The sequence below is a fragment of the Oncorhynchus masou genome, chromosome 7 (genome assembly GCF_036934945.1).
Source record: "Oncorhynchus masou masou isolate Uvic2021 chromosome 7, UVic_Omas_1.1, whole genome shotgun sequence".
NCBI classification, from domain to species: Eukaryota; Metazoa; Chordata; class Actinopteri; order Salmoniformes; family Salmonidae; genus Oncorhynchus; species Oncorhynchus masou.
Window position 1 is genome coordinate 9,805,699 of NC_088218.1, and position 18,926 is coordinate 9,824,624.

General features: G+C 43.8%; 2 protein-coding genes across 3 annotated transcripts; one reads left to right on the plus strand and one right to left on the minus strand.

Moving 5' to 3' along the window:
- Window positions 1–337: 337 nt before the first annotated feature.
- slc19a2 (solute carrier family 19 member 2) lies at window positions 338–7,250 on the plus strand. The gene is made up of 6 exons (XM_064970319.1): window positions 338–562; window positions 1,115–1,678; window positions 2,032–2,278; window positions 2,481–2,673; window positions 6,353–6,494; window positions 6,623–7,250. Exons 1-6 carry the CDS (start codon window positions 440–442, stop codon window positions 6,812–6,814), a joined length of 1,461 nt encoding a protein of 486 aa, XP_064826391.1. The 5' UTR covers window positions 338–439; the 3' UTR covers window positions 6,815–7,250.
- Window positions 7,251–9,683: 2,433 nt separating this feature from the next.
- LOC135543211 (DDB1- and CUL4-associated factor 6-like) lies at window positions 9,684–18,577 on the minus strand. 2 transcript variants are annotated; one of them, XM_064970321.1, is made up of 15 exons: window positions 18,207–18,577; window positions 17,844–17,905; window positions 17,646–17,738; window positions 17,318–17,503; window positions 16,378–16,491; window positions 16,009–16,144; window positions 15,299–15,504; window positions 14,440–14,530; window positions 13,674–14,127; window positions 13,517–13,558; window positions 13,136–13,298; window positions 12,779–12,935; window positions 10,804–10,892; window positions 10,362–10,470; window positions 9,684–10,200 (listed from the first exon to the last, which is right to left on the minus strand). In XM_064970321.1, exons 1-15 carry the CDS (start codon window positions 18,295–18,297, stop codon window positions 10,172–10,174), a joined length of 2,022 nt encoding a protein of 673 aa, XP_064826393.1. In that variant the 5' UTR covers window positions 18,298–18,577; the 3' UTR covers window positions 9,684–10,171. The 2 variants fall into 2 exon arrangements, with proteins under 2 accessions (XP_064826393.1, XP_064826394.1); XM_064970322.1 differs by having other exon boundaries at window positions 13,136–13,274; window positions 18,207–18,576.
- Between the last annotated feature and the right edge of the window lie 349 nt (window positions 18,578–18,926).

Here is an 18,926-nt window from a genome sequence, read left to right on the forward strand (position 1 = left end):
TTCTCAGCAAATTGATAGATAAATGTAAATGTATGCCTGGTCTATGAATAGTTATGTCATGAATTTGTAGCCAGACTAAATTCGTATTTTATTGAACCTTTTTTGACAGTGAGTCATTCTGAAACCAAGGTCTCTTTTACAGATGAGCCCTGCATACACATCAATATAAACATCAATAATAATGGCCAGAATCTGATTAAGAAAATGTTATATCTTTGGTAAGTATACCAGCGTGTGTGCCTCACTTTTGTTTTTTAAATACACTTATTTTGTTGCCTTAGACGAACCCCTCTTGGCTCTCATTTAATAGGCCGAAGGTTCTGTCGTCATTTTACTGCGACGCACAATATTTTCACTTGGTTTTCCATATTGCTGTCAGATCAAATCTAGCGACAGTGGTGCGTGGAGGTCATGTTATGGTGTGCTTTTTTGGGTTGACATGTCTCAACTATATCCCACGATCTTACTTTGTGTTTATGGATTCTTCTCTAATCTCCGACCTTCTGAGCCTTTCTTAACTGCGTTTTTGATGGGACCTGATAAAAACCTTACTGAAACAGAGGTAAGTGGAAGGACGAGCATTAGCTTCTTGTTCATTGTACAAAAAGTAACTACATTTAGCCAGCTAACTCTACAAAATAACGCATTGTTTACATGTAATATTTGTAACGTTAATGCAATCACCATGCTGATGGTATTTTTTTTTTACATTTCTTTATCACCAACATAACGTTACAACCAAGAGAACCGTTGGCTCTTCTGCACTTTATTTTACTAACATTGTTTCTGTGTCCTCGTGCTAATCCAGTTTGACTACAATCCTTGAAATATTTTCTTAATAGGACCACTAGCTCACGTGGTCTCAAATCCTTTGGAGAAAAAAAAGTCTCAAATCCGAAAATAATTGCTTTTCCCTTGTGGCACCAATGAAGAGATGTAGCCTAGTTAACTAATATGGAGGTTACTTATTGCTTTGTAAGAGCTAAACAGGCAGCAACCCTGAATATTAGCCTTACAGCACATTTTTGTCCATTGGAAGCGTTTATATTTTTTGCCCTGAGGAGTGAATTACAATAACATGGCTGACTTTGTCTACATATCCTCTTGTCCACAGCTTGTAAATGAAATCTACCCAATATGGACCTATTCCTACCTCGTGCTACTCTTCCCAGTCTTCCTGGCCACAGACTACCTGTGTTACAAGCCTGTGCTGATCCTGCAGGCGGTGAGCTTGGTAGTGACCTACTTTATGCTCTTGAAGGCCCAGGGCGTGCTGGCCATGCAGCTTCTGGAGTTGTTCTTTGGCCTCGCCACTGCCACAGACATAGCCTACTACTCTTACATCTACAGTGTGGTGGAGCCGGCCCAGTACCAGAGAGTCACTGGTTACTGTCGTAGTATTACGTTACTGGGCTCCGCTTCTGGCTCGCTGGCTGGGCAGCTGCTAGTGTCTGTGGCTCAGATCCCGCTGCTCTACCTCTGTATTATCACATTGGTGTCGGCCATCTTGGCCTTCGTGGCGCCCTGGTTTTTGCCCATGCCCAGTAAGAGCTTGTTCTTCCATAAGCGCCAGGGGACAGAGGGGGAGAAGCCGGTGCATCAGAACAGCAGGGTTCCCATGGATGAAGCAGAGGACCCTGAGAGCAAAGTACCTCTGAAGATTGATGAGGTCACCATGGTGAGCCTCTTCTTTTTTTTTCTTTTTTTTTCTCTTTTTTTTTGTGGGATGTTTATTTTGTAAGACAGGTCACCATGGCCTATTTGAAGGACTGAGTAATGTTGTTGAACCATGTTGTAGCTCTGTGAGTTAAAACCATTAATTGATGTCATGCAACTCTGCTGTACCAAATTGAAAGACACTAGATTGACACTATTGAAGGCTGCAATACTAGAGCATTTACAAAAAAGACTTTGAACTTAAACCTTGTTTCATCACTCACTTTCAGGAAGCAGTTTTTTTTCAGAGCATTTGAGTCCGTTGATTCTTACGCAAGTTCTTACTCAACTCTGTGTACAATTTTCTTCACTCAGGTGGTGGCGGCCAGTGATGGGGGTGGCGCTAGCAGTGGCTTAGTGGCCGTGTTAAGGATCCTATGGGAAGACTTCCTGCAGTGCTACTCGTGCCCTGCCCTCCTGGCTTGGTCGGTGTGGTGGGCCCTCTCTACGTGTGGCTACTTCCAGTTGGTCAACTATGTTCAGGCCCTGTGGGAGAAAGTCCTGCCCTCCCAGGAGTTTGAGATCTACAATGGATACGTGGAGACAGTCTCCACCTTGTTAGGTAAAGTTGATGATGAAGTACCGTTTCAGATTCATTAGAACCTGAGAAGATACTACTTGAACTGATTAAAGAATAGTCTTGCGTTACCATACTTCCAAGTCAGCCTGGAAGCAGAATCTAATCAAATAAGAATGCACATTTTAATTTCAATGCATGTTCTGTTTGTCTGCTGACTGATCACGCCCCTGGTGTCTGTGCTTAGGTGCGTTAGCAGCCTTCGGGGTGGGCTCCATCAAGGTCTCCTGGGCAGTCTGGGGAGAGCTGGCTCTCTGCATCTTCTCAGTGGTCATGGCTGTGGCTGTGTACCTCATGGACACCATCAGGAACATCTGGGTGTGCTACACCTCCTATGTGGTCTTCAGAGCCACCTACATGCTGCTGATAACCATCGCTACGTGAGTAGGACAGACAGACATCCTGACCTACAGTACGTGATCGCTACGTGAGTAGGACAGACAGACGTCCTGACCTACAGTACGTGATCGCTACGTGAGTAGGACAGACAGACATCCTGACCTACAGTACGTGATCGCTACGTGAGTAGGACAGACAGACATCCTGACCTACAGTACGTGATCGCTACGTGAGTAGGACAGACAGACATCCTGACCTACAGTACGTGATCGCTACGTGAGTAGGACAGACAGACATCCTGACCTACAGTACATGATATAACCATCGCTACGTGAGTAGGACAGACAGACATCCTGACCTACAGTGACCTAGTAGGACAGACAGACATCCTGACCTACAGTGTGATATAACCATCGCTACGTGAGTAGGACAGACAGACATCCTGACCTACAGTACGTGATCGCTCCTGACGTGAGTAGGACAGACAGACATCCTGACCTACAGTACATGATATAACCATCGCTACGTGAGTAGGACAGACAGACATCCTGACCTACAGTACGTGATATAACCATCGCTACGTGAGTAGGACAGACAGACATCCTGACCTACAGTACGTGATCGCTACGTGAGTAGGACAGACAGACATCCTGACCTACAGTACATGATATAACCATCGCTACGTGAGTAGGACAGACAGACATCCTGACCTACAGTACGTGATATAACCATCGCTACGTGAGTAGGACAGACAGACATCCTGACCTACAGTACGTGATCGCTATAGTAGGACAGACAGACATCCTGACCTACGTGAGCCTAGGACAGGACAGACATCCTGACCTACAGTACGTGATCGCTACGTGAGTAGGACAGACAGACATCCTGACCTACAGTACATGATATAACCATCGCTACGTGAGTAGGACAGACAGACATCCTGACCTACAGTACGTGATATAACCATCACTACGTGAGTAGGACAGACAGACATCCTGACCTACAGTACGTGATCGCTACGTGACTAGGACAGACAGACATCCTGACCTACAGTACGTGATCGCTACGTGACTAGGACAGACAGACATCCTGACCTACAGTACGTGATCGCTACGTGAGTAGGACAGACAGACATCCTGACCTACAGTACGTGATCGCTACGTGAGTAGGACAGACAGACATCCTGACCTATCCTGACCTACAGTACGTGATCGCTACGTGAGTAGGACAGACAGACATCCTGACCTACAGTACGTGATCGCTACGTGAGTAGGACAGACAGACATCCTGACCTACAGTACGTGATATAACCATCGCTACGTGAGTAGGACAGACAGACATCCTGACCTACAGTACGTGATCGCTACGTGAGTAGGACAGACAGACATCCTGACCTACAGTACATGATATAACCATCGCTACGTGATTAGGACAGACAGACATCCTGACCTACAGTACGTGATCGCTACGTGAGTAGGACAGACAGACATCCTGACCTACAGTACGTGATCATCCGTGAGTAGGACAGACAGACATCCTGACCTACAGTACGTGATCGCTACGTGAGTAGGACAGACAGACATCCTGACCTACAGTACGTGATAGGACAGACAGACATCCTGACCTACAGTACGTGATCGCTACGTGAGTAGGACAGACAGACATCCTGACCTATCCGTGATACAGCTCGCTACGTGAGTAGGACAGACAGACATCCTGACCTACAGTACATGATATAACCATCGCTACGTGAGTAGGACAGACAGACATCCTGACCTACAGTACGTGATCGCTACGTGAGTAGGACAGACAGACATCCTGACCTACAGTACGTGATCGCTACGTGAGTAGGACAGACAGACATCCTGACCTACAGTACGTGATATAACCATCGCTACGTGAGTAGGACAGACAGACATCCTGACCTACAGTACGTGATCGCTACGTGAGTAGGACAGACAGACATCCTGACCTACAGTACATGATATAACAGACATCCTGACCTACAGTACGTGATCGCTACGAGTAGGACAGACAGACATCCTGACCTACAGTACGTGATATAACCATCGCTACGTGAGTAGGACAGACAGACATCCTGACCTACAGTACGTGATCGCTACGTGAGTAGGACAGACAGACATCCTGACCTACAGTACATGATATAACCATCGCTACGTGAGTAGGACAGACAGACATCCTGACCTACAGTACGTGATATAACCATCGCTACGTGAGTAGGACAGACAGACATCCTGACCTACAGTACGTGATCGCTACGTGAGTAGGACAGACAGACATCCTGACCTACAGTACGTGATCGCTACGTGAGTAGGACAGACATCCTGACCTACAGTACGTGATCGCTACGTGAGTAGGACAGACAGACATCCTGACCTACAGTACATGATATAACCATCGCTACGTGAGTAGGACAGACAGACATCCTGACCTACAGTACGTGATATAACAGACAGACATCCTGACCTACAGTGATATAGGACAGACAGACATCCTGACCTACAGTACGTGATCGCTACGTGAGTAGGACAGACAGACATCCTGACCTACAGGTGATCAGCTACCTAAGTGAGTAGGACAGACAGACATCCTGACCTACAGTACGTGATCGCTACGTGAGTAGGACAGACAGACATCCTGACCTACAGTACGTGATCGCTCGCCACGTGAGACAGACATCCTGACCTACAGGACAGACAGACATCCTGACCTACAGTACGTGATCGCTACGTGAGTAGGACAGACAGACATCCTGACCTACAGTACGTGATCGCTACGTGAGTAGGACAGACAGACATCCTGACCTACAGTACGTGATATAACCATCGCTACGTGAGTAGGACAGACAGACATCCTGACCTACAGTACGTGATCGCTACGTGAGTAGGACAGACAGACATCCTGACCTACAGTACATGATATAACCATCGCTACGTGATTAGGACAGACAGACATCCTGACCTACAGTACGTGATCGCTACGTGAGTAGGACAGACAGACATCCTGACCTACAGTACGTGATCGCTACGTGAGTAGGACAGACAGACATCCTGACCTACAGTACGTGATATAACCACGCTCAGACAGACATCCTGACCTACAGTACGTGATCGCTACGTGAGTAGGACAGACAGACATCCTGACCTACAGTACGTGATCGCTACGTGAGTAGGACAGACAGACGTCCTGACCTACAGTACATGATATAACCATCGCTACGTGATTAGGACAGACAGACATCCTGACCTACAGTACGTGATCGCTACGTGAGTAGGACAGACAGACATCCTGACCTACAGTACGTGATCGCTACGTGAGTAGGACAGACAGACATCCTGACCTACAGTACGTGATCGCTACGTGAGTAGGACAGACAGACATCCTGACCTACAGTACATGATATAACCATCGCTACGTGAGTAGGACAGACAGACATCCTGACCTACAGTACATGATATAACCATCGCTACGTGATTAGGACAGACGTCCCCTGAAAACCATATGATGCCCAGGGATTTAAAGTTTGTTAGTAATGTTTTGACTCAATTGTATCATTGCTGTAGGCTTCTAGTGTAGCTAGCTGTCTACCTATGACATATCTTAACTGTATATTCAATTTCATCTTTCTACTCTGTATTCAAACTCCACTTTTTATGTTTTAAATTGTATTTCTAAAGACAGTCTTTTGTGCTCCACCAGGTTTCAGATTGCTGCCAACCTGAGTATGCAGCGATATGCCTTAGTGTTTGGAGTGAACACTTTCATTGCCCTGCTGCTTCAGACTCTGCTTACTGTTGTGGTAGTGGACTCTGTCGGGCTGGGCCTGGACATTTTCCCACAGGTAACTTGTCTAAAGACAATACTATCCATGATGTTTGGATGTGAAATATGTTTTGCTTTTAAAGAGTCGTATTACTGTTACAACACTGATGTAGCTTGATAAATATTTTCTCTCTCTCCGTCTCACAGTTTCTCATATACGCCAGCTACTTCGCTGTGATCGCAGTGATCTTCCTCATGGCCGGGCTGTACAAGCTGGTGTTGAGGAGAAGATTCCAGCCAGTGGCCCAGCCTCAGACTGATAGTGGAGAGACTGAGTCAGACTGCCTTAGCAGAGACTTTCCTCCCCTCAACGAGCTGCAGCAGATCACAGGGACATGACTACCTGTTTATGGTGCAGTACTACAAAGAGGAACACGTCAGGACCAGTGTTGGACCCAATTCCACTTAAACTCAGTCAATTCAGGATGATTTGAAATGGAATTGACCCCCAACCGGCGTCATCACACCATGCAAGTGTGTTGTTCGCCTTCGCTTGCTCAAGCACATGGTTCATGGATTGGGTGCAGGCCTAAAAACACTTGCAGAGTGTAACATTTGAATGTTTATATGATAGCCTTATGGGTTTAATGAAAATGTGTAGTTTGCCTATATTTAGGCTTTGTTTGTGACTTCCAGTTTTTTTTTTGTCACACAAGCTTTATTTGTGGTGTATGTTGCATAATGGTTGTCGGCCTGCTATCTGATTTTCACTTTGAATCCTTGTCTTAACTACCAAAGGCAGTCAATGGATAAGCAATAAATGTTATATTCGGAACTGCTAGAAATATGTTATGAATTGTTACAGTTCAATTGTTGCAAGAATAGCTTTTTATAAAATGTACCCACAAGCATCGATTCAAATGTCGCAAAGATTTAATTGATCAGAAATAGATTGTCAAGTGTCTTAAGATAAATATGGCCATCTAATATCTAGCTACTTCGTTAACCATACATTCATGGGTCCAAAATGAAGAGCATATGTAAGTGATTGACATGGAGTTGGAGGCCATATTTACAGTATATTATTGTATTATATTCACTGGCCTTGAATGTAGGTCTACTACTGAAGTGGTTCAACTATACTGTATTAATACAAATTAGCTTCTTTTTATTATCAATACAAATCCCAGTAGTTGAAAGGCTGAGCGCTGTAGCAGATTACTGAAGGTGATGATTATGTACTGAGAGCTGATTCAGTGTTGTCTGGAGGTCACTGAAAGACCAAAAGCACCTACAGTATATGTTCTAACTTACCGGTTACACAACGTGCTGCCTCTGTTACAAGAGCATCCACTAAAATAGTCAAAAGATTAGCCTCGTCCTGTTTTCTTCAGTCATAATGAGAACCTTGTCATCTTCCATTATGTTGGTAACATTTATGTCATGATATTAAGGCCTGGATTCAACCAGATCAAGTGTTAACCGCAGTTAGCTGACACTCGCTAATCGAAGTGTAGATGACATCTCACATTCCACTGTTCTAACTTGTAAACGAGGCTGCATGGGACTTCTCTTTAACGGGACTCCATGCAGCAAATGGCGAGGTCCGCTTTAGGTGTTATGCTGGGAGCAGCTTGTGGATTTGACAGCTCTAAAGCATTTCCACCTCCGACACCGCCAAAACAACCGCTATGCAGATGGCATGATTGAACAGAGCACCTAATTATAGTAGGCGTTTTACGGATCAATTCATGTTTATTTCATATTTTTACAATAAGTTCATTTTGACTTCACAGTCACTACATTCTCTCTTCAGTCTTCCCTGTTTTTGTTCTTATGTGTAATGTTTTTCAATAAACAAATAGTTTTGTAGTATAAAATGTTTACAAATGTGGGACATTTCTTTCTGAATACAAACATTTGTGCTCATGTCACCCAGCATGCATCATAATATCAGTATGTATTTAAAACAACTCAAGTGTTGAGACATTGAAGCAACCTGATGCTTTTATTCTGGTTACATAAATGTAAAAATGTAGCTTCTAATCTAGATACTGGATTTTTATTCACATTTAATATTTTCATTGCAATTACCATGTCTTTGTAATTAGTACTGTAACTACCTAGTCATTCATACTGTAACTAACTAGTCATTCATACTGTAACTACCTAGTCATTCATACTGTAACTACCGAGTCATTCATACTGTAACTAGTCATTCATACTGTAACTAGTCATTCATACTGTAACTACCTAGTCATTCATACTGTAACTACCTAGTCATTCATACTGTAACTAGTCATTCATACTGTAACTAGTCATTCATACTGTAACTACCTAGTCATTCATACTGTAACTACCTAGTCATTCATACTGTAACTACCTAGTAATTAATACTGTAACTAGTCATTCATACTGTAACTACCAAGTCATTCATACTGTAACTACCTAGTCATTCATACTGTAACTACCTAGTCATTCATACTGTAACTACCTAGTCATTCATACTGTAACTACATTCATACTGTAACTACCTAGTCATTCATACTGTAACTACCTAGTCATTCATACTGTAACTAGTCATTCATACTGTAACTACCTAGTCATTCATACTGTAACTACCTAGTCATTCATACTGTAACTAGTCATTCATACTGTAACTACCTAGTCATTCATACTGTAACTACCTAGTCATTCATACTGTATCTACCGAGTCATTCATACTGTAACTAGTCATTCATACTGTAACTACCTAGTCATTCATACTGTAACTAGTCATTCATACTGTAACTACCTAGTAATTAATACTGTAACTACCTAGTCATTCATACTGTAACTAGTCATTCATACTGTAACTACCTAGTCATTCATACTGTAACTAGTCATTCATACTGTAACTACCTAGTCATTCATACTGTAACTAGTCATTCATACTGTAACTACCTAGTCATTCATACTGTAACTACCTAGTCATTCATACTGTAACTACCAAGTCATTCATACTGTAACTACCAAGTCATTCATACTGTAACTACCAAGTCATTCATACTGTAACTAGTCATTCATACTGTAACTACCTAGTCATTCATACTGTAACTACCTAGTCATTCATACTGTAACTACCTAGTCATTCATACTGTAACTACCTAGTCATTCATACTGTAACTAGTCATTCATACTGTATCTACCGAGTCATTCATACTGTAACTAGTCATTCATACTGTAACAAAGTGCTTCCTTTTCAACGTTCAATTAGCCATTTCAGAAGGAAGAACAGGGTGATTTATTTCAAGCAAATATAATTTTTTTAAACATTGGTAAATTCTTAAATGAAACACATTCTCTTTGGTAAACAAGCACATTGACAACAGTCAGAACTGAAGCCGTCGTTGCAGAGTATCAGGAAAAGCCACAAAGTAAGATGTGACTTGTCACAAAAAGGCCTGAGGTTCACAAAGTACAGAGGAGAATAACGAGAAACCATCGAGAGAACACTTCTCATAGCCAGACGGAGAGGCTGGACACCTGAACAAAATATAGAAATAGGTAGAAAACATTCCCTGATCTACATCTGAATATAAACTATATTTATTTAACACAACCTCTTCTAGTGTTCTATAACCTACACTAGGTGAGGTCCAATACTCCAGTCCCTATGGTAACATTACCACTATAATGGCCACAAAGTGAATCCAATGAGATAATATGTTTCTACTTCACACATTCAACAGCCCAGTGTGGAAGCGAAGGATAGGGCTACTCGTCTTCCTCATTGTCCTCAGACTCTGTAGAGGAAAGAAAGAGATGACCAATGTTACCAGTCAGTGACTGCTGTTATAAGACATGTTATAACCACTTAAGATAGACTCCATAGCCATTCTGTATCACGGGTTATCACTAGGGATGCCGGGTTGGAAGATTGTGTGTGTATGTGTGTAGCGCTCACCTGCTGTGATGGAGTGGTTGAGTTGGGCCAGCATCCTCAGCATGAATGAGGCAGGTACAGTGATGGTGTTCCTGGTCTCCTCCAGCATCAGTTCATTACGGAAGGTCACCTACAGGACACACAGAGCACCAGGTATCAGGAGATCAGAGGTTCCAATGGCTTCATCAATGTCACTATGATGAGAGCCTTTCCATCCTCCACACACCTGTTTGATTGTAAAGCACACAAATCAGTGGAGGCTGCTGGGGGGAGGACGGCTCATAATAATGGCTGGAACGGAGCGACTGGAACGGCATCAAACACATGGTAACCATAGTAACCATGTGTTTGCAGTATTTTATACCGTTCCACCTACTCCACTCCAGCCATTACCACGAGCCCATCCTCCCCAATGAAGGTGCCACCAACCTCCTGTGACATGAATGTATTTATAATGTCACACCTCTTCAGCGAGTACTCTGTTGAATGATGGGGATTCCTCCATCGGTGACCAGATCTTGACGTTGGAATCTATCCCTGATGTGGCTAACACTGAATGAACAGAAAAATTAACAAATGAATAAACTGCCAAAATAAAGGAAACTCCAACATAAAGTGTCTTAATGGGGCGTTGGGTCACAACAAGCCAGAACAGCTTCAAAGCACCTTGGCATAGATTCTACAAGTGTCTGGAATTCTATTGGAGGGAGGCGACACCATTCTTTCAAAAGAATTTCCATCATTTGGCGTTTTGTTGATGGTGGTGGAAAACGCAGTCTCAAGCGCCGCGCCAGAATCTCAAATAGTGTTCAATTGGATTGAGATCTGGTGACTAAGACGGCCATGGCATATGTTTTACATCGTTTTCATACTCATCTAACCATTCAGTGACCTCTCGTGGCCTGTGGATGGGGGCATAGCCATGGTGGCCTGCCCAGCATATTTATACATGACCCTAAGCATGATGGGATATTAATTGCTTATTTTGGTAGTTACAGTGCATTCGGAAAGTTTTCAGACCCCTTCACTTTTTCCACATTTTGTTCCGTTACAGCCTTATTCTAAAATTGTATTTATCTGTTATTTTACCAGGTAAGTTGACTGATAACACATTCTCATTTGCAGAAACGACCTGGGGAATAGTTACAGGGGAGAGGAGGGGGATGAATGAGCCAATTGTAAACTGGGCATTATTAGGTTACCATGATGGTTTGAGGGCCAGATTGGAATTTAGCCAGGGCACCAGGGTTAACACCCCTAGTCTTACAATAAGTGCCATGGGATCTTTAATGACCTCAGAGTCAGGACACCCATTTAACATCCCATCTGAAAGACAGCACCCTACACAGGGCAGTGTCCCCAATCACTGCCATGGGGCATTGAGACATTTTTTTTAGACCGGAGGAAAGAGTGCCTCCTACTGGCCCTCTAACACCACTTCCAGCAGCATCTGGTCTCCCATCCAGGACCAACCCTGCTTAGCTTCAGAAGCAAGCCAGCAGTGGTATGCAGGGTGGTATGCTGCTGGCAAAATTAATTAATTAAATTAGAAATGTTTGCAAATTTATTACAAATAAAAACCATACTTATTTACATAAGTATTCAGAGCCTTTGCTGTGAGTCACTTTGCTATGCATCCTGTTTCCATTGATCATCCTTCAGATGTTTCTACAACTTCATTGGAATTCACCTGTGGTCAATTGATTGGACATGATTTGTCCGTAGAGCTCTGAGACAGGATTGTGTCGAGGCACAGAACTGGGGAAGGGTACCAAAACATTTCTGCAGCATTGAAGGTCCACAAGAACACAGTGTCCTCCATAATTCTTAAACGGAAGAAGTTTGGAACAACCAAGACTCTTCCTAGAGTTTGCCGCCTGACCAAACTGAGCAATCGGGGGAGAAGGGACTTGATCAGGGAGGTGACCAAGAACCCGATGGTCACTCTGACAGAGCTCCAGAGGCACCTAAAGGACTCTCAGACCATGAGAAACAAGATTCTCTGGTCTGATGAAACCAAGATTGAACTCTTTGGCCTGAATGCTGCCAAAGGTGCTTCAACAAAGTACTGAGTAAAGGGTCTCAAAACTTATGTAAATGTGATATGTGATATCCAATTTGTAAGTCGCTCTGGATAAGAGCGTCTGCTAAATGACTTAAATGTAAATGTATATTTCTGTTTTTTAAATTATTGTATACATTTGCCTCCCCAAAAAATGGGGTCCTGTGTGTAGACTGACGAGGAAGAAAACAATGTAATCCATTTTAGAATGAGGCTGTAACGTAACAAAATGTGTAACAGGTGAAGAGGTCTGAATACTTTCCCAATGCACCGTACCTGTAAAGTCACAGCCTACAAGCCTTTGAGTTGTAAGAGCCAGACTGGGTGTTCACTAAAACCACCTTCAGTGTGAGACTGTCAGAAGCAGTGAACTCACGTGGTTCGTAGGGGTGTGGCTGCAGACAGTTGATAACGTGCTGGTCTGCCTCCAGCAGCATTAGGTGTTCCCCTGTCTCTCTGTCCCAGATGAAGATATGACCACAGTCTGAGCCGCTCAGCACAAACTGGTCACCCCAGAAACAACACTGATTGGTCTATAATCAACAACAACAACAAAAGCTTGAATGAGTTTTCCACATAGCTACTTCGCAATACCTAAAGCACTGCATGTTAAATATAGCTGACAAGAAGCTGAAGCCGTTATCACCACATATTGCCCAAGGTCCCCCCCTGGTGGACTAAATCATGACTTCAAGCTTGTCTTAATCCTCAGTACTGTTCTACTGTACGGTACCATAGTCCTGGAATTACGGTGGCCCTTGTAGACCTTTTCTACTGAGGGCTTCCCGATACGGCGAGTCTCGCAATCCGCCAACTCCTTCTTCTCTTTCCGCCGCCGAAAAATCTCCTGGATCCGCGCAGCAGCAGAGCGCCTTTCGGAAGGATATACAACATGTCTGTAGAGTCATTAAATCCAATCAAAGTCAAGCCACGTGAGAAGTGTAACTTCTGTACCGCAGGTTTGATTGAATGCACTGAGCAACAAGGAAACGCCCAACATCAGCATGCTAGTTCCAACTGTTCTATCAACGTTATTTAAACTACTGATCTGACACATCTATTGTTAGTGAAGGATAACTCATTCTTAGTTGTTGTTGCCATGGCAAATAATTACCTGAGTACTCTTTCCCCTAATTCTGATCCTCTCAAATTAAATCTATGGAAGGAAGGGAACAACACATCCACTTTAATAGCCAGACATGACTGTAGTAGTTCAATGATTAACTGTGTAGGCCAGCTATGCCTCAGTCAATGCAATCATAGTACCATACCTTTGCATCCATTCCCCAGGGGGCTGTGGTGTGGGCTCCTCTCCCATGCCCTCCACCTCCGACTGGCTGAGGGACGAGATCTGCCTGGTGTCGGACACCTGCTCTGGGCTCCTGACCCGCGGGGGTTCCCCCTGGTCGCTGTATGTCAGACTCAGGACTGGCTCCCCAGGAGATGGTTGGAGACTTCCTGTCCCCATGCCACTCCTACGGCTCCTCGGGCTCTCCATGGAGGAGGAGAAGCTGGCTGTTGATGTTGGTTGAGACGGGGCTGGATTCCCTAGCACCACAGCCTCCTGGTGAAGCCCACTACCTTGAGGAGCTGCTGCAGGGTCTACCCTGGGTCGTGGCTGTGGACGGGCTCCTCTGTTGTTCTGGGCCTCGCTGGCGTCCTCAAACCAGCGTGACAACATGTCTGACATCCTCTGCATCAGAGACACTCCAGGCCTGGACTCTCCTACAGGAGGACGAGGGTTCAAAATCCATCATATTACTCATAGACAGTGATGTGAATGTTTACATCATCTAATAATATCATGCTTATGTATTATTGTATTGTGTTAATCCATGCAATATATATATATATTTTAATGTAACCTTTATTTAACTAGGCAAGTCAGTTAAGAACAAATTCTTCTCTTAGACCACTGCACCACCTGGGAGCAATAGGACCAAGTGAGAGTGCACTTCTGTCATCGATAGCACACGTGTTGTGTCAGCTGTGTGTTTAGGTGAGTGGACACTTGGTGGGGCGAGGAGCTCCTCTTACCGTCCCTCTCCCTCTCGCTCTCTGGCCGTGACAGAGGTCCAGTGTCTGACCAGTCTCCTCTCAGACGCAGACGCTTCTGCTGAGTCTCCTTCTGCTCGGAGAGAAACACTGTGCCATTTCACCAGTCACAGCAGAGCACGGGCACAGGCCTGACCAAAATAACCACCCTTTCCCTATGGCTGAGACCCCCCACTCCCCTCCTCTTCCCTCCACTGGGGGCTCAACATTCCCAGCCCTCACTGCCAGGTGACTTAGGCTCTGGCAGGCGATACCAGGGGTCTCATACACAAGGAGGGGGACAGGGAGGTTTATCTTAGTGCACATAGGTTACACTAGTTCCGTGGTGTTTGTACAGGAACGGTGACGTTACCCGGTGTTGTATGTATCGAGTTCTGTACAAAATATGCTGCCTCACCCTGCAGATTACCCAGAAGCCATCTGGCTTATGTGTTCAGCAGCTGTGTGTGTGAGGACACAGCTCAAATGTCTTTCCCAGAACAGATTCAGACAGCAGACCGTTATCTACTGGTGAGGCAAAAATAGCCCAGAGATGGGACAACACATCACCCCCTCTTGTCAACACACACACACACACACACACACACACACACACACACACACACACACACACACACACACACACACACACACACACACACACACACACACACACACACACACACACACACACACACACACACACACACACACACACACACACACACACACACACACAGCATGTCATGTGGTAGAAGCTTCCAGAAACTGGTGTGAGCGCACAGATGTTGTGTAAACACAAACTACATTCAAATAATTGAATCCAGTCTTTCGTACTGTGATACACAGTAAGTGTTCTCACCTTGTTATCCTGTGACGGTCCCTTCAGCTCGCGTCCCTTGTCATCTTTAGGGTCAAACAGGTAGAGATAGTCTGAGGCATAGCTGGCTAGCACCTCCCTGCCGTCCCTACTGTAGGCCAATGAGGTCACGCGACATGACTTGTTGAGCAGGTGCCTCGGTACAAACCTCGCACACATTCCTGCCACCCCGCTTCCTGTCTGGAAACCTGCAGAGTGGATGAGATGTATATAGGAAATTATTATTTTCCATACAGACCTTCAGAAGAAAATGTTATTCTCACCACTGAGCCTAAAGACAATCAAACCGTGATTAACTATGTTATGTACTGTGGTAGTGGGATTCCTTCAAGACTACTGACATTGATAGAATTATTAGTTCATTTTTAGTTATCTGATTGCCTTGAGTTAATAATAATAATAATAATTATCTGGTCGGTGCTTGATGATATTTGTCCTGTTTCACACATGTACATTCTACACGTGTGAATTGTAAATGTGTTTTTAGCATATCCCACGTCCCCCTGAGACACCCTTAGAGTGGTCACAGCCAGGGACTGCCATTATCAACAGCGACCCTGGAGCTATTAGGGTTAAGTACCTTGCTCAAGGTCACGTCAACAAATGTTTTATCTTATCGGCTCCGGATTCAAACTAGAAACCTTTCTGTTACTGGCCAAACGCTCTAAACGCTAGGTTGAGGTTGTGCATACCTGTTGCTATGGTACCCAGCATTCTCCTGTCATAGATACGGACTGAGCTGTCAGAGCAGCCAGTAGCCAGATAGAAGGATTCCACAGGGGATATGGCCATGGACGTTACTGCTCGCCGACAGTCAATCAGGATGTCCTGGTAAAAAAGAAAGTTCAAGATATCTTCATGAAGGGAACTGTGACATCAGTTGTTTGAGTAGTAGGTAAAACTGATGGTAAACATGGTGGCGAAAAGTCCTTAGTAAAAACAAGTTGTATTTATACATATGTAAATACACAATAAAACTGTAGTAATGACATCATAGTTACATAAGAATTGTTAATTTGCCTGTAATAGAGTTTAGCTGTACTATCCTAATGCAAACCTACCTTTTTACAGTTAGTTTGCCAGCAGCCAGGAGAAACTCGGACATCAAACCACCGGATTGTTCCATCCTCTCCACAGGACAGGAAAGAATGAGGGTCACTAGGTACCGTCAATATCTACCAATAGAAATAGGTTTTAGAATAGATCCAGAACCTGTTCTGATTGGGCCGTCGAACAGAATTAGAATTCCAGTCTACTGATAGACAGGGGGCTTTAGAATAGATCCAGAACCTGCTCTGATTGGGCTGTCTACTGATAGACAGGGGGCTTTAGAATAGATCCAGAACCTGCTCTGATTGGGCCGTCGAACAGAATTAGAATTCCTGTCTACTGATAGACAGGGGAATAGATCCAGAACCTGTTCTGATTGAATAGATCCAGAACCTTTAGAATAGATCCAGAACCTGCTCTGATTGGGCCGTCGAACAGAATTAGAATTCCTGTCTACTGATAGACAGGGGGCTTTAGAATAGATCCAGAACCTGCTCTGATTGGGCCGTCGAACAGAATTAGAATTCCTGTCTACTGATAGACAGGGGGCTTTAGAATAGATCCAGAACCTGCTCTGATTGAAACAGAATTAGAATTCCTGTCTACTGATAGACAGGGGGCTTTAGAATAGATCCAGAACCTGCTCGATTGGGCGAACAGAATTAGAATTCCTGTCTACTGATAGACAGGGGAATAGATCCAGAACCTTCTGATTGGGCCGTCGAATAGATGAATTTCTACTGATAGACAGCAACAGATGACTTTCACACACCAAGGACGTATTTATGGTCCACATACCATTCCTACCTTCCACAGCAATAACAGATGTTGAGGTAAATGTGATGGAGATGTGATAGATTGGATATATTAATCAACTCTCTTTATTGAATTACACTCCGATGGCGATAAGATTGAAATGCTGGATAACACAGACGCCCCCGCCCCCCTCACCTCGTAGGCGGCACCGTTATGACAGTGGTACTGCAACACAGGGTCCATGTTGGAACCCCTCTCTACGTTGGTGAGGAAGATCTTGCCGTCGGCTGCTGCAGACACAATCATTCTGTCGTTGGTTTGGGGCAGGAACTTGGCACTGAAGATATTGGATCGATGCCATGATGTAATGGATGCCTTGACCTGGAGAGTGGAAAAATAGCAGGGGACTTTATATTGGCACATATATTGTCTCTCTGTCTCTTCTGCGTCAACAGGTTGAAGCATGTGCTGTACGGTGCCTTGATCATAAACAATGTTTTGGCACAAAAAAGTTGCATCTTACTTTCCGGCTATATGGGTTCGTGATGACCAGTCTGTCATCATCTGATCCAGATAAGATGTATTCTCCTGTGCTGTTCCAGCATATCGTATTGACCTGTCATGAAAAACAATAACAGTTTGAAAACACAGGATGATATCATGCAATTGTCACACTGCACTTACACGGTTAATCACTTCTGTAAGGCATGTTGGTACTTACAGAGCCCTCGTGTACATCAAGAGTGGCTTCAAGTTTCAGCCTTTGAACAAACTCTTTTCTTCCTACAGGAAATCATTAGATACCATAAGAACAGGTTTAGGTATCCCATAAGGTAGTCCCTTTAACAAAATTATTATTTTAGCCAACACAAATGTTTAAATACAGTAAGTAGTCTTTGTAAAGTATGAATTGATATAAAACACTGCTAATAAAAGAATAGTCTGTCTTAGATCAATGCCCAGCGCAAGGCAGTAGGCTGTTGTAAAACATGTTACTAACACACTGACACATACAGTACAATGACAATAAAGTAGTATATAGACCATTTGTACATAACATGTTTAATGAAAACGTTTGTCTCACCTAAGTAGTTACTCCTTGTAAAGTTGTTTATTTTGTTGGAACCGATGGTGCGTTTCCTAATATCCCAAATGAGATTGTTGGTACAGGGCATGGTGTCGAAACACTGTACGCCTCACAAACAACACACTTTATGCAAGTATTATTGAAATATCTCCACGGAAAAAGTTTAAGTCATGGTGTCTTAAAATTTAGGCTACAAAATAGTTTTTTCTGAACTTCAGTCGCTTCTGGAGTTCAGTCGCTACAATTGTTTATATTTGGTATCGTCGTCTGGCTGGCAGGATGAACAAATCTATAGAACACTGAAAAGTTTCACGTTGGTCTCTCATGAAGAAGGTCGTGCTGATGGTATGTAGCCAGGGAACGTGAGCACTGCGCAGGCCCAGATTAGCCCCCCCCCCCCCAAACTCCATGTCCCTCCCTGTTTTGAGCCCGCTACTTCTTGAGCTCTAAAAATATTATTGAACTCTTTGTGGTGATCGGCCTGTGAATTAGCCTGTGATAGTATGTGTTAGTTTTGGTCAAGGACAAATTGTTATGGTATACATTAGTGCCTAGATAATAATAATAATACATTGAATTTATAAAGTGCTTTTCGTTGAAAAACAATCTCAAAGTGCCACAGTATTTATATAATAACCTTATTATAATATTATAATAATAACCATAGATTCTAGTTTCATCAGACAAAAACCACATCTTCCTACCTGTGTTAAATCC

What these genes read in the sequence shown, in the direction of transcription:
- slc19a2 (XM_064970319.1), top strand. Translation starts at nt 440, where the DNA reads ATGTCTCAACTATATCCCACGATCTTACTTTGTGTTTATGGATTCTTC. An exon ending in GACAGTCTCCACCTTGTTAG is followed by an intron (nt 2,279 to 2,480) that starts GTAAAGTTGATG and finishes GTCTGTGCTTAG; the next exon opens with GTGCGTTAGCAGCCTTCGGG. An exon ending in GCCTGGACATTTTCCCACAG is followed by an intron (nt 6,495 to 6,622) that starts GTAACTTGTCTA and finishes TCCGTCTCACAG; the next exon opens with TTTCTCATATACGCCAGCTA.
- LOC135543211 (XM_064970321.1), bottom strand. Translation starts at nt 18,297, where the DNA reads ATGCCCTGTACCAACAATCTCATTTGGGATATTAGGAAACGCACCATC. An exon ending in GCTGGGTACCATAGCAACAG is followed by an intron (nt 15,505 to 16,008) that starts GTATGCACAACC and finishes TCCACTCTGCAG; the next exon opens with GTTTCCAGACAGGAAGCGGG. An exon ending in ACAGAGTACTCGCTGAAGAG is followed by an intron (nt 10,471 to 10,803) that starts GTGTGACATTAT and finishes TGTGTCCTGTAG; the next exon opens with GTGACCTTCCGTAATGAACT.